The sequence below is a fragment of the Phalacrocorax aristotelis genome, chromosome 5 (assembly GCF_949628215.1).
Source record: "Phalacrocorax aristotelis chromosome 5, bGulAri2.1, whole genome shotgun sequence".
Taxonomy (NCBI): Eukaryota; Metazoa; Chordata; class Aves; order Suliformes; family Phalacrocoracidae; genus Phalacrocorax; species Phalacrocorax aristotelis.
Genome location: NC_134280.1, coordinates 2,660,297 through 2,679,048, shown reverse-complemented (window position 1 = coordinate 2,679,048; position 18,752 = coordinate 2,660,297). Strand labels below are relative to the sequence as shown.

General features: G+C 44.6%; 1 protein-coding gene across 1 annotated transcript; it reads right to left on the bottom strand.

The window, feature by feature from the left end:
- Positions 1–208: 208 nt before the first annotated feature.
- On the bottom strand, positions 209–14,780 carry RND3 (Rho family GTPase 3). The gene is made up of 5 exons (XM_075092747.1): positions 14,432–14,780; positions 14,231–14,318; positions 6,840–6,949; positions 5,171–5,305; positions 209–2,291 (listed from the first exon to the last, which is right to left on the bottom strand). Exons 1-5 carry the CDS (start codon positions 14,579–14,581, stop codon positions 2,040–2,042), a joined length of 735 nt encoding a protein of 244 aa, XP_074948848.1. The 5' UTR covers positions 14,582–14,780; the 3' UTR covers positions 209–2,039.
- Positions 14,781–18,752: the final 3,972 nt, after the last annotated feature.

Sequence of the window (18,752 nt, the reverse complement as noted above, 5' to 3'; positions counted from 1 at the left end):
CATTTTTGGGAAACACAACTCAAGCACCCCACGCTTCGCACCTAAATCTAACACCAAAGAGCCCAAAAGGCATTTGCAAGGCTAATATTGCTTTCTGCTCAAATCACATCCCGATTCCCACCTATGCCTGGCCTGTAGCTCAGTACAATTACATCCAAAACACACAAGTATTAACGAACTAACACACAAAGGCCATTTCCACTACAAGTCAATTATTTTTTTTTTAATTCAAAGAAAAATGGTATTTTAATAAATACTGCAGAAACATTAACCAAACATACAAAGTGACTTCAACAATTAAAAAAAAAGTAATGAATGTCCTGTTTTATAACAGTTATAACTTATTTTTTCCACAATATTTAAATACAGAAAGCACTTACCAGCTATTTTGTAATACTGCCCTAAGCGCACTGTTGCATCAGTCAAAAAGCTTATTATGGTGGTAAAAAATGTCTTTTTGTGGGAAATAATTGGAATGGGTGGGTTTGGTTTTTTTTTTCCTTCTTTTATCAGATGAAACAAAGTGCCGGGAACACACAGAACTGAGTTTTAATTATGGAAACCCTTTATCTTTGCACAAGTCAACATGAACACAGCTTTAACACTTCAAAAATGAAGCATTACCCTTGGGAACAGAACGCTTGTCCTTAACAAGCGATAGCCACACTGGTTAGAGCTTACAGTATCCTTCTTTTGAGCGAGGCTATGAAGTTAAGTCAGTAAGCAGTTGCAAACAATTTTAAAGGCCGATTTATCTAATGTAACAATAGTATTCAGTAAGCAAAAAAGAATTTGACTTAACTGGTTCACTGATGTTTCATGAGTGTTGGCTGGATACATATAAATCTTAAAGATTAAGGACAGTATCCAGTTGCCACTGGGGACCCCTTAAGGCGTCACAGTTCTTCAGACCCCACTTCCTCACCATGAGCAAACGCAGTCCGCAGCGAGAGACAGCTGCCCCAACAACAAGAGCATCACAAAAGACAACCTGGCTCTGCTGGCTCATTTGCAGATTCTTGGGGGTGTTTTATTTTGCAAAGATAATTGCAGTGAACCACATCACAGAATAGCACTTCTCTGTAGCATTTACAGAGGGCTAGATCCTGGGATCCACCCGGCTCTCCAACTCCTAGCAGAAGCAGAGGAGTCTCGGGGCTTCCCCAGACGGGCAGTAAGGCTTAACGAATTATCATGGTTGTAAAACTAAGGATCATTTGTCATCATAGCTCTTAGCACCTTTCACTTGAACCTACAGCGACATACCCATACAGTACACCAGAACTGGAGATCATTTCCACTCTAAATTACAATCACGAAGAGGAATGGGAAGTCAGAGTCCTGCAACGGGCAGGTAGTTTGCCCCCACACCCCAGTTTGATCCGTTTAATTTCCACAGTGCGAGGGCACCTATAATACCGGGAAATCTCAAAACGGTTGTCTTCGTTACCAACGCGCTCAAACGTAGATCGCGCTGCCGCCTCGGGAAGGCAAAACTCCAGACTTCTCACATACAGTGTTTTCCTCTAGGTGACGCACAGACCTCGGTATACTCTCCATTTTAATGAGCTACTAAAAAATTAGATCATATCCTTTGGAAAACCAACTATAAGGTCACAGGGATAGTTCCTTAATGAGGGCATATTAACGTCTTCTTTAAAAAACATTAACGTACTATTTTAATGAAATCAAAGCAGTAGCATCCAGGAGTAGAGCGTTAATAAAAGAAGCAAGCACTGTCAATGACATCTCTTCTTTGCAGTATTATTTTCCCATTCACCCTCTCTTCTCAGCACATTCAAACATTTTCCCTTTTTTTTTTTTGGGCATTTTCTTCAACGTATCATTTCCTGATGCCACCTCGTTTAGAGCCATTTCTTCTCGCTGCCCAGTTCCTAAGTACAGTCTCACATAACAGGTGAAGTCTCCATTAAAGCACTGGCACAAGCCCCCATTAAATACCATGTGGCTGTGTACTTCATTGAGCCCCCACTCCTCCCAGACGCTCTCTTCCTCCTTCTCCAGGAAATCAAGGTCCTTCACATCACCGTGCAACTCTTTGCTTTGTCCTTTCGCAAGTCCGTCGCCACTGTGGAAAGTTCTGGCCTGCCGGGCATGTGTGAAATTCGCTTCGTTGCCCTCTGCGATTTGTTTCGTTTAACATTTTTATTTGTTTTATTCACACACGCCAAGGTGGCAACATGAAAAATGTCTCTGACACTGTTTTCTGACTGTAAGGCTGAGCATTCAATATATGTAGCTGCTCCAATCTGTTTGGCCATATTTGCACCCTAAGGGGAAAAAAAGAACATGCAATCAATACCAAGTTTCCGCAGAGAGGCAAAGCAAACCGTACGATTACTTTTCAGCGCTGTTTTCCATACACAATGTTTTGTGAAAACCAAAGAAAACTACTGCCAGCAGCTAATTTTGCAAAATAAACAGAGCTTTGGTTCCAAGATGTATCAAACAAGTATCCAAGCATTATCTCCTACGCCGATAAATACAAATTGGAGAAGATAAGCTCAGTGACCTGCAAACAACTGCAGAAGAGTATTCATGGGACCAATTTAGCAACTGCACCTTTACACCTTAACTTGCGTCTGTGAAAAGGTTTGGACTGGAAAAGGTCCGGACCTGGCAGCTTCCAGGTTTAAGCCTGCTATCTCCAAAGAGAAAATGTATTCTGATTGCCTTAAGGGCTGGCCAGCATGCCCGACCTGGAGTGGAGCCCGTGTTACATCTCCACAAAGCGGGCAAAGGTCATGTGGGTTTCTGGGTCGGGGGTAGTTATGTCAACTTGCAGCTAGGGAACAGGCAAAAAAGAAAGGAAAAAGGTCATTAGTGGTTATATGAGCCCTTATTTTTTGCTTTTAAGTGCATTTAAAGTCAAAACAGGGATATTTGTTTCCGCAGCACAAGGAAAACACCACATTGCCTCCAGTATCCTGTTGTAGGTTTTGCTACTGGAAGACAATACAGCATTGTGTGAAAAAATTGAGTTGTTTCAACAGAATTTTACTTCCGAGGGATAGCAAGTTACAAAAATCCAACCACATCCTTGATGTGCCACTCCTCACATATTCATGGGCCTGAGATACAGACATAAGTCAGTCCAAACCCTCCTCTTTGCTCTAGTGCCAGGCTGATGGCACTAATCTATTTGGACCCACATCTTCAGTATACACTGTTTACACCACAGTGATGCAGCCACCTTTTTATCAACTCTAAGTGGGAGCACCTGATAAAGGAGTACCAGTTGGTAGGACAAGCCCTCCCCACAGTTAAACATCTCAACTCCTACTAACCAAGCCTAACCTACACCTTAGAGCCTCGGAAATGTTTGCTCAGGTGTAGCTGACTGGAAACTGCCTAGCACAGGGGAAGGTGTCACCATGAACTAACTGGCTTTACGCTCCCAACACTTCCTTACAAGAGGAACGGGGAAAACCCCACTAAACTCTCTGATCCCATGTTGACTTGGCAAGGGAATTTAAACATCAGCTGTGTTATCTCAACCCCTTCCTAAAGAACCCTTCCCTAGAACTAGCACAGGAAAGCACCGGGCTGCTTCACGCCACCAGGGATTTAGCAACCACGAGATAAAACCATTGCTCAGTCTAAGCTTTTGCTTACACAGAGTGCAGATGAAATTCTGGGAGTTTGCTGAAGTATGGGCTTCCCTGTAACACATACAATTTTCCTTTCAGCTGCCAAGTAATAGCTTCTGGCTTAGCCCTTTATCTTCGGTTGACTCCTGTTCCTAAGGGGTCTGGGCTAAGCTGTGACACCAGAAGATACGTGAATCTTCAACTCCAGGGGACAAATCCACCTGTCACTAGATTTTTGATCACTATCTACAGGAAGGGGAGAGACTTGGTGATTTCACTGAAGTACTGTAAAAAATGTAATATATGAACTTGTGTATGTACTAAGTGGCAGACAGTGTTTCCTGTTAAGTTTAATACTCAAAGAAAAATAGCATGGAAGATTACAGCTCTGAGGCTGAACAACATGGATATACATGCATGCAACAGTGGTAGTTTGTAACCAAGGTGACATCTTGCCCAACAAGCAGGATTTTAAGGACGCTTCTGAATTGTTTTACACTAAGGTAAAATGGCATTTAGCTTCACATAAAATTGTCTGCAATGGAAGGATGTTTCCTGAGTGTAGAAAAATGCCACAGCCAGCATAAGCCATCACAGTACAAGACTCCATTTTCATCAGGATACTCAGTTTATGGTATCTTTGGATTTTTCAAATTTAAACAGGTAGGAGGCTGCATTATTAGTAATCGGATATCAAGAGCTGTTGGTTTGGAAAACCTGAGGCTGCGGAGAAAACATCAAAACCTGTCTGATAGCACAGGATATACACACTAGCTAGAGTTACTTCTGGAGGTACCGTTCTCACTCTCACACCCTGCAGGGTATATCTCAATCCACCACCAGGGTTCAGCTGCAACGCACGATACACATGCGTGAGTAACAAGGGGAAGTTTAGCTCAGAGCCCAGTTTTCTCATTCTCTACCTCCTGCTCTCCCATGGCCCGATTCCCTTCCCTTTCACTTCAGTTTCTCTACCCTGATGCCTGGCTCCAAACTTCACTTCCCCAGAAGCAGAGAACTGCTGCTAAGATGATGCTTCCTGGATTTAGTGCCACTTTCAGAGGGAGCTACACGGTGTTTTCACAGATGATGTTTTTAGAAAATAGGATTTTTAAGGGGTCAGACTACATGCAATGCTTGCCGTGACACTGAAGTCAAATGTATGAGATTCAAATCTTAAGTTTGAACAAAAAATGTTACCAATTTATCAGTAAACAAACCGGACATGTCACACCTCTTACTGTTTTCGCCTCTGTAGACCCACAAAAGCAGTAAGTTTATTTTCAATTCACCTAAAAGGCTCTTTGCAATCAGTAAGGCAATTTTGTGATACTTAAAGGATGTGTGGCAGGGCTGCATGACTTTCTGCTGCATCCAGTCTGTGGGTAGGCTTTGCCTTCACTCATAGTTTTCAAATTCACCTCCAGCTACTAGAGTATGTGCATCTGACTTCTAGGAAAGACTCGTGTCAATGGGGGGGACAAGTTGTTCATGAAGATGGCTACCGTGATAGAAAAGATTTATCTTCCACCCCTAAGCACAAAGGCCGTGGCACGTACCTGGTCATAGGACACGGGTGTCTGCCTGTGATTGGAAAGTTCCACTAGTGTGCTTACATCCGTGCGCAGATCCGACTTGCAACCAACCAAAAGCATTTTGGTGTTTGGACAGAACTCCTGGATTTCACCTTTCCACTGTAAAATTTTAGGTTGTTATTATACTCGAGTAGTTGAATGTTTAAATCCAAAGAGGCAACAGATACAGAAATTACATGAAACGTCATGACTCACTGAACTTCATCTTGTATCTACCTTCAAGCTAATTTCTAAAGGCATTAGTTCCAGCAGGATCTGGCCAAGGATGAAATCTTACAACCTTATACACTCAATAATTCCACCAACTTACTAATCAAGAGGGAACGAATTGAGCTCGTTTACCTACATGAGTCAACGTTTGCATACCAGTCGCTCCTCACAAGCGGTAAACACCCAGCCATAGCCATTTGCAGACAGGAACCAACAAAACCCGGTGTCACCACATTCATTGGTTCCTCAAGACGGAGCTACAGAGGCAGGTCTTGTATGACCACAAAATAAGTGTTGCTATGCATTGGCTCATGGCTACAACCTCACACCTAGAACTACACAAACCTGTAAAGGGTTCAGCTACTGTGAACCAGTAATAAGCCCTTCAAATAAAACTTGTAATGTATTCCTTGGGTTTGTTCCCCCTCTACATGGTTACTCTGAGAACACAAGCAAGCCAAAAATTTCACAGCATGATCTGAACAGATCATAAAATCCCTAAAACTTAAGGGTATCATTTGGGTTTAAAAGCATATTAAGAAAAAATCTCTTACAGAATGAAGCCAACAGTAATCAACTTTATCAGGGAGAGAGAAGGACAGTTTTACATGCTTGTTGGCACAGTTAGCAGCTGAGAGACTAGTCTCAAGTCTTTTCTGTTTCTGCAGACTATTCAGAGCACTGTAGGCCACTTTATCCCCAGTGACACAAGAATCACTGGCCTCGGCTACAAAAAAAAAAATGAAATTCAGGTCCTTAAGCCTTAAAGATAACACTGAAAAACTGAGCCATGCCCAGTGACCAAGGAGAAGACCAGGGCCACCTTGCAAACAGAGCTTGAATATCAAAATTCTCATTTTAACTTAGGAAAAGTCTGTCACTGAATCTCAGGTCACCGAGTTTGTGAAATGTTCTGAAGTTTGGGGTAAGATCACATTTCTACACCACTGCTAGGCCTCCTGGTGGCTTCCAGAGGCTTTTGTCACCGGTTCCTTTGAGCTTCAGGCTGAGAAATTATGTAAAGCCATGGAAAAGTCCAAATACTTGGCAGGCATGTTTTAACTGTCTTCTCAACATGGCAAAGTTTCTCAGTCCTGTCTGTTATACAAATATAAAGCGAGACAATTTCTTGCTGCACCCAGCCCTGCACCTCACATGACCCTAAACAAGCCCTGTCTAAGGGCTGAAGAATGAGAATCTACTTTACCCCAGAGCATCTATTAGAGCGTTTTTGTTTTCAGTTAAAATTCATCCCTTTCAAACATATGATCTCAAATTCTAGCAGTGCAGAGCACAGTCCTGTCACCTCTCCATCAAAAGGAACAAACTGGAGTTTCCAATGTAGGAAACAGCACCATTCTTCAGAGATTTAAAGACAAGCTACTCAAACAGTTCTGTACTCAAATGGTTCTCTAACACTTGCCTTTTTTAGCACGCTGTCAAGAGTTTCTGGCCGACTGATGTCAAAGCAAATGAGGACAGCATCAGAATCTGGATAGGAAAGCGGGCGGACATTGTCATAATATGGAGACCCTGCAGGGAAACAAACAACATTTTCATTAGTTTATATTTTTTACTTTCTGCAGTCATTCAAGCTTATTCAGAAAGTTTAAAAAAAGTTTTCAGTGAAGCCCTTCAATAGCACCCAGCTCCCTTCTTCTCTTCAATAGCCCTGTATTCCCAAAACACTCGTTGCAACCGCTCATTTCCCCGCTTCCCTTTTGTTTCTCACCTACAAAAGCAACGGCTTTCCCAAGCAATTAAGAGTGATGGCACCCCAGCGATCCATCTCCCACCAAAAGCTTGCGATGCCCCCAGTAACAAGGGAAGGGAAATCAGGTCAGCCCAAGTTTAAATCCCAGCATTAACCTGCAGGGATTTGACTCTTGAGAACAAATCCTTAACCTCCAAAAGGCTTCTTCAAAGCAGATTTGTCACAGTTGCGCTTTCACAGAAGAAGTTCAGAAAGTTTTGAAATTAACCAGTTTTGATTCCTCTAACATTTAATTTAAAACAAATAGTTCCAAGCATAAAAAGCATCTTTAGTTGTCATACGTATCTGCAATTTTTAGAATAAACTCTTGCCTCAATTTAAAGCATCTGTTGCAGAATTCCAGCAGGAAAGAATCACAGTCCTATGGGTAGGCAGGCACGCAAGTTTGTCACAAAAAGCCTCATCAACATGTAAACCAATATATGTTTGCAATAAATGTTTATGTTTAGCCCATAAAACAGATTTACCAACAAGATCAAAGCTAATCTAGTAATCTGATGGAACAGAAATAGGTCCAATATTGCACCTTGTGCATGTTTTACTTCCAGAGCTGTTAAGGGATATGCTGTTTTCTTTAAGAATTTTCATGATGTGCAGAGTTAAATATATCTCCAGAGTCAGAAATCACATTTTTTTTTTATCATCTGGGGAATCTGGTAACAGGTTTGGTGGAAAAAAAATAATCTTTTCTAGGAAGTTCCAGTCTCTCAGCCACCATTCGGTTTGACCTTAACTCTGCTGAAGCTTCATTTATTGAGGAGAATGCATTTCTGATTTACAAGGGTATTAAACAGTTAAGTGGTCCAACAGGATAAGGGCTTAGGCTTTAAAATGCATGCCTGTAACTAAAACCACATTTTCTTAGTCATATCGTCTTATTTCTATATTCTTCTCTCATGAACCTAAGATGCAGCATAGAACACATGCAACATGAACACAGCTTTCAAGAGTTTTGGGGTTATCAGCTAATTATATCACCCAGTTTCCAACTATCTAGAACTAATTGGCTGTAAGGTCTCAGAGGCTGAGCAGACTATTAACTGGATTAGAGAAATTCCTCAAGTTTTTAACTGACAGACAGCTCATGCTGTTGCACAAAGCAGAGCAGGGAATGGTGCGAACGTATCGCAGATGACTTCAGTTGTACAGCTTATACTGGAAGGAAGGAGTCAAGAATCTCAGGAATGTTGTTTTTGAAATGAAGAGTAACACATGGGGAATGAAGCATTACCAAACTAGGTAGCAGAAGGTAATTTGTTGAACGAGACTATTTTATTCAAACGCTCATCTTCATAAATGATGTCAATCTAACAAAGAGGCAGCTGTCAGAAACTTGCTCTTCAAAGAACAGTTAGCTGTCTTCAGCAGTAAATGACATGTTAGACAGAAATCTAAGCGAGCTGAGCTGACCGGTGGTTAACTATTCATTTCAGCTCAGCTCGCAGTGACTATCAATAAGCATTTTCTACTACTAATGATTCCCCAGCTATCTCCAGCTATTGCAGTACCTCCATCCGGGAGCCCCAGGGCCAAGTTATTTATCCCAGAGCCCCAGGGCCAAGTTATTTATCCTGGACAGCCAAACTGCAGAGCAGCGTGCCGTTAACTAGCCACCTGCACTGCTCTGCAGCGTTGAACGGGCCAAAGCACAGAGTGCCGCTCGGCCACCAGCCCGCACGCTGGCGAGAGCCGCTGCCTGGCTAGCACACCTCCCTGCCGAGCACAGGCAAGTAAGGGCAGGATTGAAGATCATTAATGCTTGGCCAAATGGTTGCTGGCTAGAAAGGAGCCTCAAAAAAGCCTCACCCAGAAACTAATTCCTTTGACACATACCTATCTTCTCACTCACCAGTCTTCAGGGATACAACACACCATATATGTCCATCAGCATGTATTTATGTATACATACAGTCACCACCTCGAGCCCAGAGACTCCTTTCTACTGTGTCAGCTGTAGCTGTTGTTTGTTTTGAGGGTTCTTCTTTTTAGGTTTTCCCTCTGAACCTCCCGTATTAAAGACGCTGAGCTAGAGTAAGCGCACTTTTACAGGCAGTCCTTCTGCTCAGATGCAATCTAGGCGGAATATTTGACACCTCCTTTTCTTTGGGGTAGTGTGTGGCAGAACAAGTGGGAACCGTTTGAAGTACTTGGGCCGCAGTATCAAAGGAAATTTCCTGGTCTCATTCAACAGCACTAACTGAACCTTTATTACTGTGCAAATAAAGAGGGGCTACGGCCCTCGCTGTGCGAGCCTATTCAATCTGGCATTTCATCGTTTCGCCCAGAGAAACCCTCAGAAGCCAGGAATCTCAGGAATGAGGCTCAAGTCTGAACAGACAACTTGAGCACAGCCCTGTAAGGCTGCTCGCTCTTTTTCAAGTTAGTCTGCAGATTTGGAGCCATGCCAAGCCTAGAAAACAGAAGGGGAATGTAGAACTACAGCTATGGTATTTCTGGAAAAAAATAAGCTTATTTGTGTTTGAGACTGTTCCTACAAAATGAAACATTTTTGTCAAGGACAACACGGATGATTCTTCTGTTTTATTAAGGAATTGCTAATAATGCTGTAGTTCATCATACTTTGTGGTAGAAGTATATTCCAGCTGCAATCCCCCTTTTTTTCATCTGTTTGGCAGCTTAAATAATTTAAGCCAAAATAATTTAAACATTAGGAATCATCTACTTTTACAAACTTATGTTTCATGCAAAGTACAACATAAATTCAACTTTTAAACTGAAATAAAACCCCTCACCAGCAACACGGCTGGCTTTAGTTTACAGAAGATACCAAAGCTTAGGTTTAAACATCACTATCTTAATAAATAACAGAATTCCATCATTAAAAGTTAAAGCATACTTAATTTTTTGATGGCTTAGTACCACTCTAAGATGCTAGATCACAGAAAGCTGATGTCCTCATTTGTCTGCAAGGCTCGAAGGCAGCACCACCACCAGCTCCAACCAGGAGGTTCAGCCCCACGTCCCACCTACAGTGCTGAACCTGGTCAGCTCCTGCTCACCGAGCTGCTCAGCCTCTGCTTGCCCACGGGCCCTAAGGGAAGCAGCGCTCAGTAACAGGCAGGACTCTGCTATTTACACACCACCAAGCAGCCATCAGGCATTAGTCTTTGTAGCCTTTTGGACTCCAGTCAACTGAAAGAACAACAGTTGAACAGCAGCATTCTCACTCCCAAACCCTTGGGCTCGCTAATTATCAGCTACACAGAGAACACATCAAATACTGCAGTGGCCACTCTACGTAGCTGACGGCTTTCCTCCTTCCAAATCCACCTTGGCTGTTTTGGAGAGAATGCAGGTGATTTTGAATCATGGAACACATCTATCTCCAAGCACACGAATATCATGGTACCTACAGCACCTCAAACAGAAAACAGGACTATGGTAGGTGAATTGGTATTCCCAGTTATCAAATCTAATTATTTCCCCCTTAAAGAGGGGGAAAAGCCACCCCCACCTAAAAAGACTAGTTAGTGTTAACTCTGCCATGGGAGAAAAGAGATCATATGGCTCAGTAAGCCAACTTGCAAGTGAACTGGAAAGGCAAAGACAAAAATTAGACATTTCCCTTACAATGCTTACTGCCAGCAAGCTCAGGAAAATAGTAATTTTAATTCATGTATGTATCAGATGGCTTCTGAAAGATTTCAGCAAAAAGCGCTGTAATTAATATTATGTTTCTATACAAACACTGAATACATTGTGCACACTGAAATCACAGTAAAGCTAACCTGATTTAAAGCTCTAAGGCCCTTCTGGATTTAATTATATGCTAATCCCCAACAGTGCATAAGTATTTCTGGCCCTGTTGAGAATTATTTTATTGAGTATCCAGTACAGTTTCCACAGTTCACCGAAGAAAAAAAGAAACTAAAACATGTTTTAGGGAGACACAGGTATGTAAACTTAATAAATAGTATGTGATTTCTGTGCCACAGCTGCTGTTGTACCAGCAAGAAATAGAAGTATCACAGTAGTCACTTTTAATGGAAGAAGCCAAACCTCGGCAAGTGCACGTTAAGATCATGCCTATGTTAGTCACAGGCATCTGATACACAAGTATCCTTCCCAGTGTCCATGAGACAAGATGAAGCTCCAGCTTGAAGAACCTTCTAATACTCTACCTAGCAAAATAAGCACACAGCTTGCGAACAGCTCAAGACTGCCATACTACGTTACCACAGAGTGGAATCATTTGTGTGTAGTTAAGATTGCAACCAGACATTCCTGCTTTGAAAGAAGGGTTGGTAGCCCAAAAACCAATTGAAATTCAAGTTGGCAAGTGCTTTTCTTAATGCTGTGGCTAATTTAAATCCTTATAATGACTTGCAGAACAAGCCAGTACCAGAAAATATTTGAATAATGAATCTTCCCATTCCACTCTTACTTGTAACAGTGTTTTGTCCCATATTTCAAAAGGCATATCCAAGACAACAAAAAACTTCCCAACAAATTTACAGCTAGCTTTAAAATGTTCTATCCATCCCATGACTCTCTACATTTTGTACTTAAAGAGTCCTCTATTATTATATAAAGGATCATAAACCAAAACCGTGACAGCAGGGCCTGTTCTCACCCTAATACAAGCCTATTTTAACCCATGCCTACAGCTTTGCTTATTTTCTCAGAGAGCAAAAAAATGCTCAAAGTGGCAGCACCTTCCTTCCAAAGGATTCACTGCAAAACCCGACATTTCCTTTAACTCAAGTCAGAAACAATTTTGCAAGGCAGCCTGTTGCATGCTCCCAGCTAGAAAATAGTTCAAGAGAGTTAAAGATTGATACTAAATACTTGCAAGAGGACTCGATCAGTATCTGCAGTACACTGCAATCAAACTCAGCTCAATAGCATCCTTTTCCCCTCCCCCAAGAGACAGTGAAGTACCTCAAATGACTCCAGCCATTACCTCCACACACCCACACACACCCCCCCCTCCCCCCCGTGTCACAATGGACACATTCATTCATTTGGTAAATACTAAACAATTAGCATTAGTTCCATTAGTATTTGGCAGTTAATCAGTCGTATTTTTAAGTTAACTCGACCTAGCCCTGCTTTAAAAATGTCATTAAGACATTTATTCTAATTCAGCAGAGGATAGGACAAAGGCTTGTAAAAAAATAAATTACCAAGAATTCAAGATAATGCTAAACCACTATCTTATCTTCTGATGTCCCTTATCTGGTGATGTGATTTTGCACTGGGTTAATGGGTTTGGGTAGTGGTTCCCCTTGCAGTTGGTCAGAAGGGCTGTTTATGGAGCAATAATTCTTCATTCACAGAGTCCCACAACCAGAGGATCCATTGTTCAGTAACACTTTATGAGACCAAGCGTTGGATCTTTCAAACATTTCCTGTTCAGTTGCAGATTGCAGACAAATTAGCCACTTGATCTTAAGCTCCTGCCTCGAATTTTCTATTAGTTCTAGGACAGGCCTGAGAAGATGACATGCACACGCAACGCCTGGCATTTGTTTCTTCCACTGCTTTTGTCTTTTGAAGTGCTACAGAATATTTCATTACATGGGTGTCTCCAGTCTTTGACATACAGATTCCAAACCTTCCCATGTCAAACAGCGTAACCCGCGAGCATGTTGTACTTTAATAGCTAAAGATAAAATTTTCCAAAATAACTTCACTATTAATTTTTAATAAGCCCTTACTCCATAGTTTGTTACAGCCAGCTTAGTAATCAGGATGAAAGCTCAAACCAGACACTCTCTAAAAGTCTGCAAGCCTCACTTGGCAAAAGATAAAAAAAAATGAGTTCAGAGCCACGCTGATACCGGTTGTGGGCACGGAGACTGCTTTTTCCCAGTAACCGTGTTGCAAGAATTTGGAATCATTTCCTCAACAGCAAGAGGAAAGCCAACTCACCGCCTAAGCTCCCTTTTTTTTTAGAAAGGGATTAACATTTTCATTTCTGGTGATAGGGCTGTTTTCATATTTAGAAGGAACTGCTGGGTCCAAACTCAATATTTTAACAAGCTATCTACAGAACTTGCCTAAAGAAGAGAAGTCTTGCATATGTCAAGTTCCTCCAGCTTTTTTCCCAATCACTTCTGCAGAGTTAATGTTGATCCACACCCGCGTTAATGGTTCGTGGCATCATTCACCCCTGACCACCTCTCCCCGTGCGGTAGAGACTCACTGGCCGTCCACGCTTCCCTCCAGCACCGAGGCGGCAAGTTCAGGGGTGCATCCTCACCACCCTGGCGCTAAGCTTAGTCCGATCATCGACGACAGCAGGACCTAGAGGAGCTCCTGGCCAAACATGAGGTTTAAGCCAGCCAAGTATCAAGAACCTCAACCTTTGAGGCATGTGAGCCACGGGCTTTGACACGGCCACTGAAAAAGCATGATGAGGACCCTAAGGACTGCTCATATAAGAAAGGATGGCTCCCTCTGCACCCTCTGAGGGTGCCCACCTCCCTAGTCTTGCCAGGCTTTAAAGATGTCTCAAAAGCAGGGGGAAAAAGTACTGCATTTTAGAAAAAAACCAAACAGGCATTACGGACGCCACACGGAACACAAACGCGAGCTGATGTAATTTAACATTAGCATTTATATAAACGCCTCTTGACCCTTCTCCCAGGTGAAGCAGGGTTTCACAGCAGCGGAGGAGCGAAGGCATCCCCGCAGCTCCTCGGAGAAGCCCCTTGCAGTCAGGCAGGTGAGAAGGCATACCCCTGCCCTGCCCGCCTGCCCCTGCAATGCTGACAAGTCGCTCAGTGGAGGCTTGCCCACACCCTTTTCCCTCCCCAGAAGTCAAGTATATCGCTAAAGTATACCTCAGATTAAAAAAAAAATCAAATAAATAAAACAAACCCCAAAGCAGCCAGCACAGCTGCCGTTCGCATCTGGAGACCGGCACCCCCGCCGCGACGCGGCGGTGAGGGGCTGCGGGGCCGCAGGGGCGGCCTCCGGCTCCCCCGGTCGAGGAGGGCTGCACCCCCCCTCCACCCCTTACACCCCCCCAAACCCGGCCCCGGGAGCGGGCGGCGGCGGGGGGAAGCGCTCACCCGAGGTGTCCCAGAGGCTGAGCTCGATGCGCTGCGTGTCGATCTCGAAGCTGGCCGTGTAGTTCTCGAAGACGGTGGGGACGTAGCTCTGTCGGGAGACAGGGCACCGTCAGCCCGCGCCCACCGCCCCAGCTCCCCCGGCCCCAGCACCCCCCGTCCCGGTGCCCCCCCCCCCAGTTCCCCCGGCCCCCCCCGGCCCACCTCGGGGAAGCAGTCCTTGGCGAAAACGTGGAGCAACGCCGTCTTCCCGCACTGGCTGTCCCCCACCACCACGATTTTGCACTTCACGTTCTGGTTGGGATCCATCACCGCCTTGCTCGATAACTTCTGGCTCGCTCTTCTTTCCTTCATTGATCTCGGATTAGTCCCCCCGCCGGCCACAACGGAGAAAAAAAAAAAAAAAAAAGGGAAAAAACACACCCGGTTCCCTCACAAAAATATACAAATAATTTAAAAGGAAAAGAAGAACAGAAGGAAAAACAACCCGGGTGGAAGCGGCAGGGACGCGCCGCCGCCCCCACTCCTCCCGCCCGCCGGTCCCGCGCAGACTGCTTTGTCCCCCCCTCTGCCCGCCTCTATTTATACCTTCGCGTCCGCCAATCACCGCCCGCCGCCTCTGCGGGGCCCGCCCCCTCGCCGCGCGCTGCCGGCGGCCCGCCGGAGCAGCCACGCCCCCTAGGGGAGCCGCGCGGCGCCGCAGCCCCTCGCGGGGGGGTGTGTGGAATAAAGGTGTTTTCTGTGGTGTTTTTTAAAATATTTTATAGAGGCCGTCTATAAATCTCAGTGCTGTGAAAGGGAACCTGTGGCGTGCGGGGCTTTGTGGCCTCCAGAGGGGCGGCGAGACGAGCCGGGCCGGGGTCCCCTCAGGAAGGTGCCCCCTCCAGAGCCAGGGCTGAGGAGAGCTGCTCGCCTTGGCCTTAACTGCCCCGCAGAACTGGCTCGGCTGGGTGATGGCGGGCAAAGGGGTTTTCACTCAAAACACGGTCACAAGGAGTGCGCCGGAATCTCAGAAAACATCCCCACCCTTAACGTGCCCTTGTTTTAGCTTCCCGGACACCGAAACAAGGAAAACCAGGTAACAGCTGACATTCACCAGAGGAGCGAACGTCGCTCTGACTGAAACAGCGATTCTGTCACAGCGTAGGGTGAATCTTTCCTGAAGCGACAGCCCCGAACAAGGGAGGGTTTGTGAGGGGTTATGAGCAGGCTTCTCTGTCAAGTGCCCCAATCCTGTCCCGTATGGCTCCGCATGGCAGGCGGGCGCCCTCGGAAAGGGGCTGCCAGCAGGCAGGAGGGCTGGAGCAGAGCCTCCGTGCTCCCCTCCTTGCTCAGACCTCACATGCCCGCTCCTCCCAAGATGGGTGACTGTCGTGAAGGTGGGATTTGGGGCTTATCTCTTGAGCAATAAGGTCACGAGCTAGCTCTGTGTCAGTTCTGGGCTGAAACGTGACCTGAAAATAAATAACCAAAAATAAAACTGAAAATAAAGCTTTACAACTACCTGGAGCAGAAAGCGCAACCACCGTGGTCACGTCTGAACGTAGGGAGGTACTCCCGTCACGTGGACAAGAGAATCCCAAACATGACGTTTCAAAACTCAGCACTAATATTCCTGATTTTGTTCTGATGTGTCACATCTCAGCTGGTCCAATTGCTCAGCTCTAATGAATTTTCTAAAGAATTTAAGCCTTGGTTTCTGCTTGGAAGTCATGAGCAAAACACTAAAATTTGCAGGGGGTGCATTATTTGTAAGGCCTTACTGAAAAGTTGGAGCAGATAACTTTCCACCTCCCCTTTTTTAAGCTGGTCTTGGCTGCTTTGCCATCTCCATCCATCCCTGCTGTCCACCAACACGGCTTCGGCTCTTTGGACAGGTGATGGAATGGGAGAACAGAGAACAGGCAGTGAGGAAACTTACTGCTCACAGCAAGTTGGTCTCCTCTCTTTTGTTCGACTGCGTACTTTTGAACAGGACATAAGTCTGAAAAAATGCAGTTGCATAAATGCTCTCATGTCTTCTCCAGTGTGCAGAAAATCCTGTTTCTTCATTCCTCTCCACACTGAAACACGTGGCAGCCTCACAGGCCGATGCAGGCGGGATAGAGCTCTGGAGGTTCGGCTCTGGCTCTGTATTCTTTATGAGCCCAACACACCAACAGAGGCACATCTGTCGAATATCAGGAGAGAAGAAGACGGGGTTGAAAGAGCTCTTTGTTAATCCTGAATGGAAGTTGGGCATCAACATCTGCTCCATATCAGTTCCTCGGTCACCTCTGTACAGATGGAGGCAAGATGCACCAAAGCCAGCGCTGATGCTGCCTGTTCCTCGGCGGTGGCTCGGCTTTGCTGGGACCGAGGATGCCCGGAGAAGGCACTGGTGCTCCCGGGCACCATGCCCAGGGGCTGGGGGAGACAGCTCCCTCACACAACTCACACGGAAAATTTGCCTGCATCCAGCTATGTTAGGAATGTGGAAACTTTAACGCACACGAAACACTTACTCACCATGACCACAGAGCTTCCATCAGCACCCTTCCCAACAGTATCATGTTTACATGCTTTTGTTCGCCCTTATGGTCTGGAGGCTGCCAACATCACCCGGCTAAACCCCATGGCTTTCGGGGTGCCCTGTGGTGCTTTGGGCACTTGTGACAATAATAGGCTACCAGACACCCCTGCCGGCTCCAAAACCGCCTGCTTGTTGTCATTCCTTGGCGAAGCTGTTCCAGATATGTTAATCCCCATAAAACTATTATTCATGTCATACTCTTTAAGTTTAATGCCTTTTCCCATATCTTGATAACTAGGGGGATAAAGTGGGGGGGTGTTTAACATTTCCATGGGTATTTTTCACACGCGGTCTGGGTTTTGATTTATAAGGCAGAGTTTCTTGCTTCACTTAGTTCAAATTCCCCATTTTTCTTCAGACCTGATTCCTTTCTAGACTTTCTCAGTTTCTCCACTTTCCATCCAAGAAATCATTATGCGTACATTAATAACATATACACAATCTAGTATTATCTGTGGTAATGACTACTGATCTAGTGTAAGATTTTATGGGACTATCAAAACACATTTTTCTCCTCTCACAAGTAATCTGCCTGAACGCTTTCTATAACTATAATAAAACAGCCGAGAACAAGTGCTTTTAGGATCAGAATGACTGCTTGCTGATTTAAATCTAAAATTGCCATCAGAATACCTCTCCCTGCAATGGCAACTACCAAAGCATCTGTGGAAAGTATTAAACACTATACATAAAACATGAACCTTACGCATCCCATCCTCTCCTCCTTTCCATGTGCGCAGCTAAATGGGACGTACATTAAAAGAACATTGTTAAGGTTTAAGGTCAAACACTCGTGTATTAGGAAATGTGTATTTCCTGTGTGTCGGAAACGTGGGCTCCCTTGTGAGTGTGCGGTGATAGTCATTAATTTCATGTTCACGTATTATTTTTTCCTGAGAAGCTATTCAGCCCACAGAGCGATATTGTCACCTTAACGAGCAGCTATTCAGAAACATCTGTACTTCTCACAGGCCAGCGTGTAATCCCTGCCTCATTTAGGGACCCTATTCAAAACCTTCTTCTGAACACGTACCTATTTGTTATCTCTTCTATAGGACTTACCAGTGTCGTATCTGAGTTCATAACAGATGAAAAGAAATGATTTTTCGCCGCTGCCTTGTGAGATGACACAATCTGAGGAGGCCTGTTTGACAGACGAGAAGCGGCAATGTCACAAGTACCCGCTAATTCTGGTTGAGCCTCGGTTCGTTCCCAATACTTATCATTATGTGGCACCATGGATGTTTAAAACAGAGCCCCTGCTACTTTCGTGTGCAGCTGTGAGGGGTTAGGGCTTAAAATCTGCCCCACATTGTCTGCGCAGGGAATAAAAAATTCTCACTTTGGGAAAAACAGGGTTCAAGGAGCTTGACTGCCACGCGCAGCTTAGGTGGAGGGACCAGAGCTTTGGCTGCCAAAACCAAACCCGAATTTTCTTCTGTTCCAATGAGGGTTTAAAATTGACTGATGGTGGGATGAGAATGAGCATCTCCTGTTGCGTGATGGAGGTATAAAAACAGGCGGGAACAATGGCAATTGTGAAAATAACTGCTAATTACCTGTGAACTGAAAACAAAATGAAGCTTGGTACTCTTAATCTGTATTTTGGCATTTCGAAATCTGGCTGTAACTACACTGCCAAGAAGGAATTACGTAAATTTGTAAAATTAGTTCAGGACGTCAGTGAGTGACTCTCCCTCTCTTGTCTGACAGTTTGTGGGGCGCTAAGATGGGCTGGGCAATAAAGCTAAGCTATTCCAAGTTTCAGGAGCTGAGGGCAATGCTTTAACAAAGCATAATGACGCTAAAATAATTTTTAAATCCCTTAATAATTTAGGGAGGATTTTGAGACAGAGGGCAAGGTATTTTCCAATACTGACTGTCCTGCAATTATCCACGTGCAAGCGGGAATCCTGTCTCGCATGCAAGCCCGGTGCGCAGTTCTGCGGCGCC

Coding starts and splice junctions, on each gene's coding strand:
- RND3 (XM_075092747.1), bottom strand. CDS start 14,581: ATGAAGGAAAGAAGAGCGAGCCAGAAGTTATCGAGCAAGGCGGTGATG. Junction 6,950..14,230: donor CAGCCTCTGGGACACCTCGG/GTGAGCGCTTCC, acceptor GTTTCCCTGCAG/GGTCTCCATATTATGACAAT. Junction 5,306..6,839: donor TTGACAGCGTGCTAAAAAAG/GCAAGTGTTAGA, acceptor AAAATTTTACAG/TGGAAAGGTGAAATCCAGGA.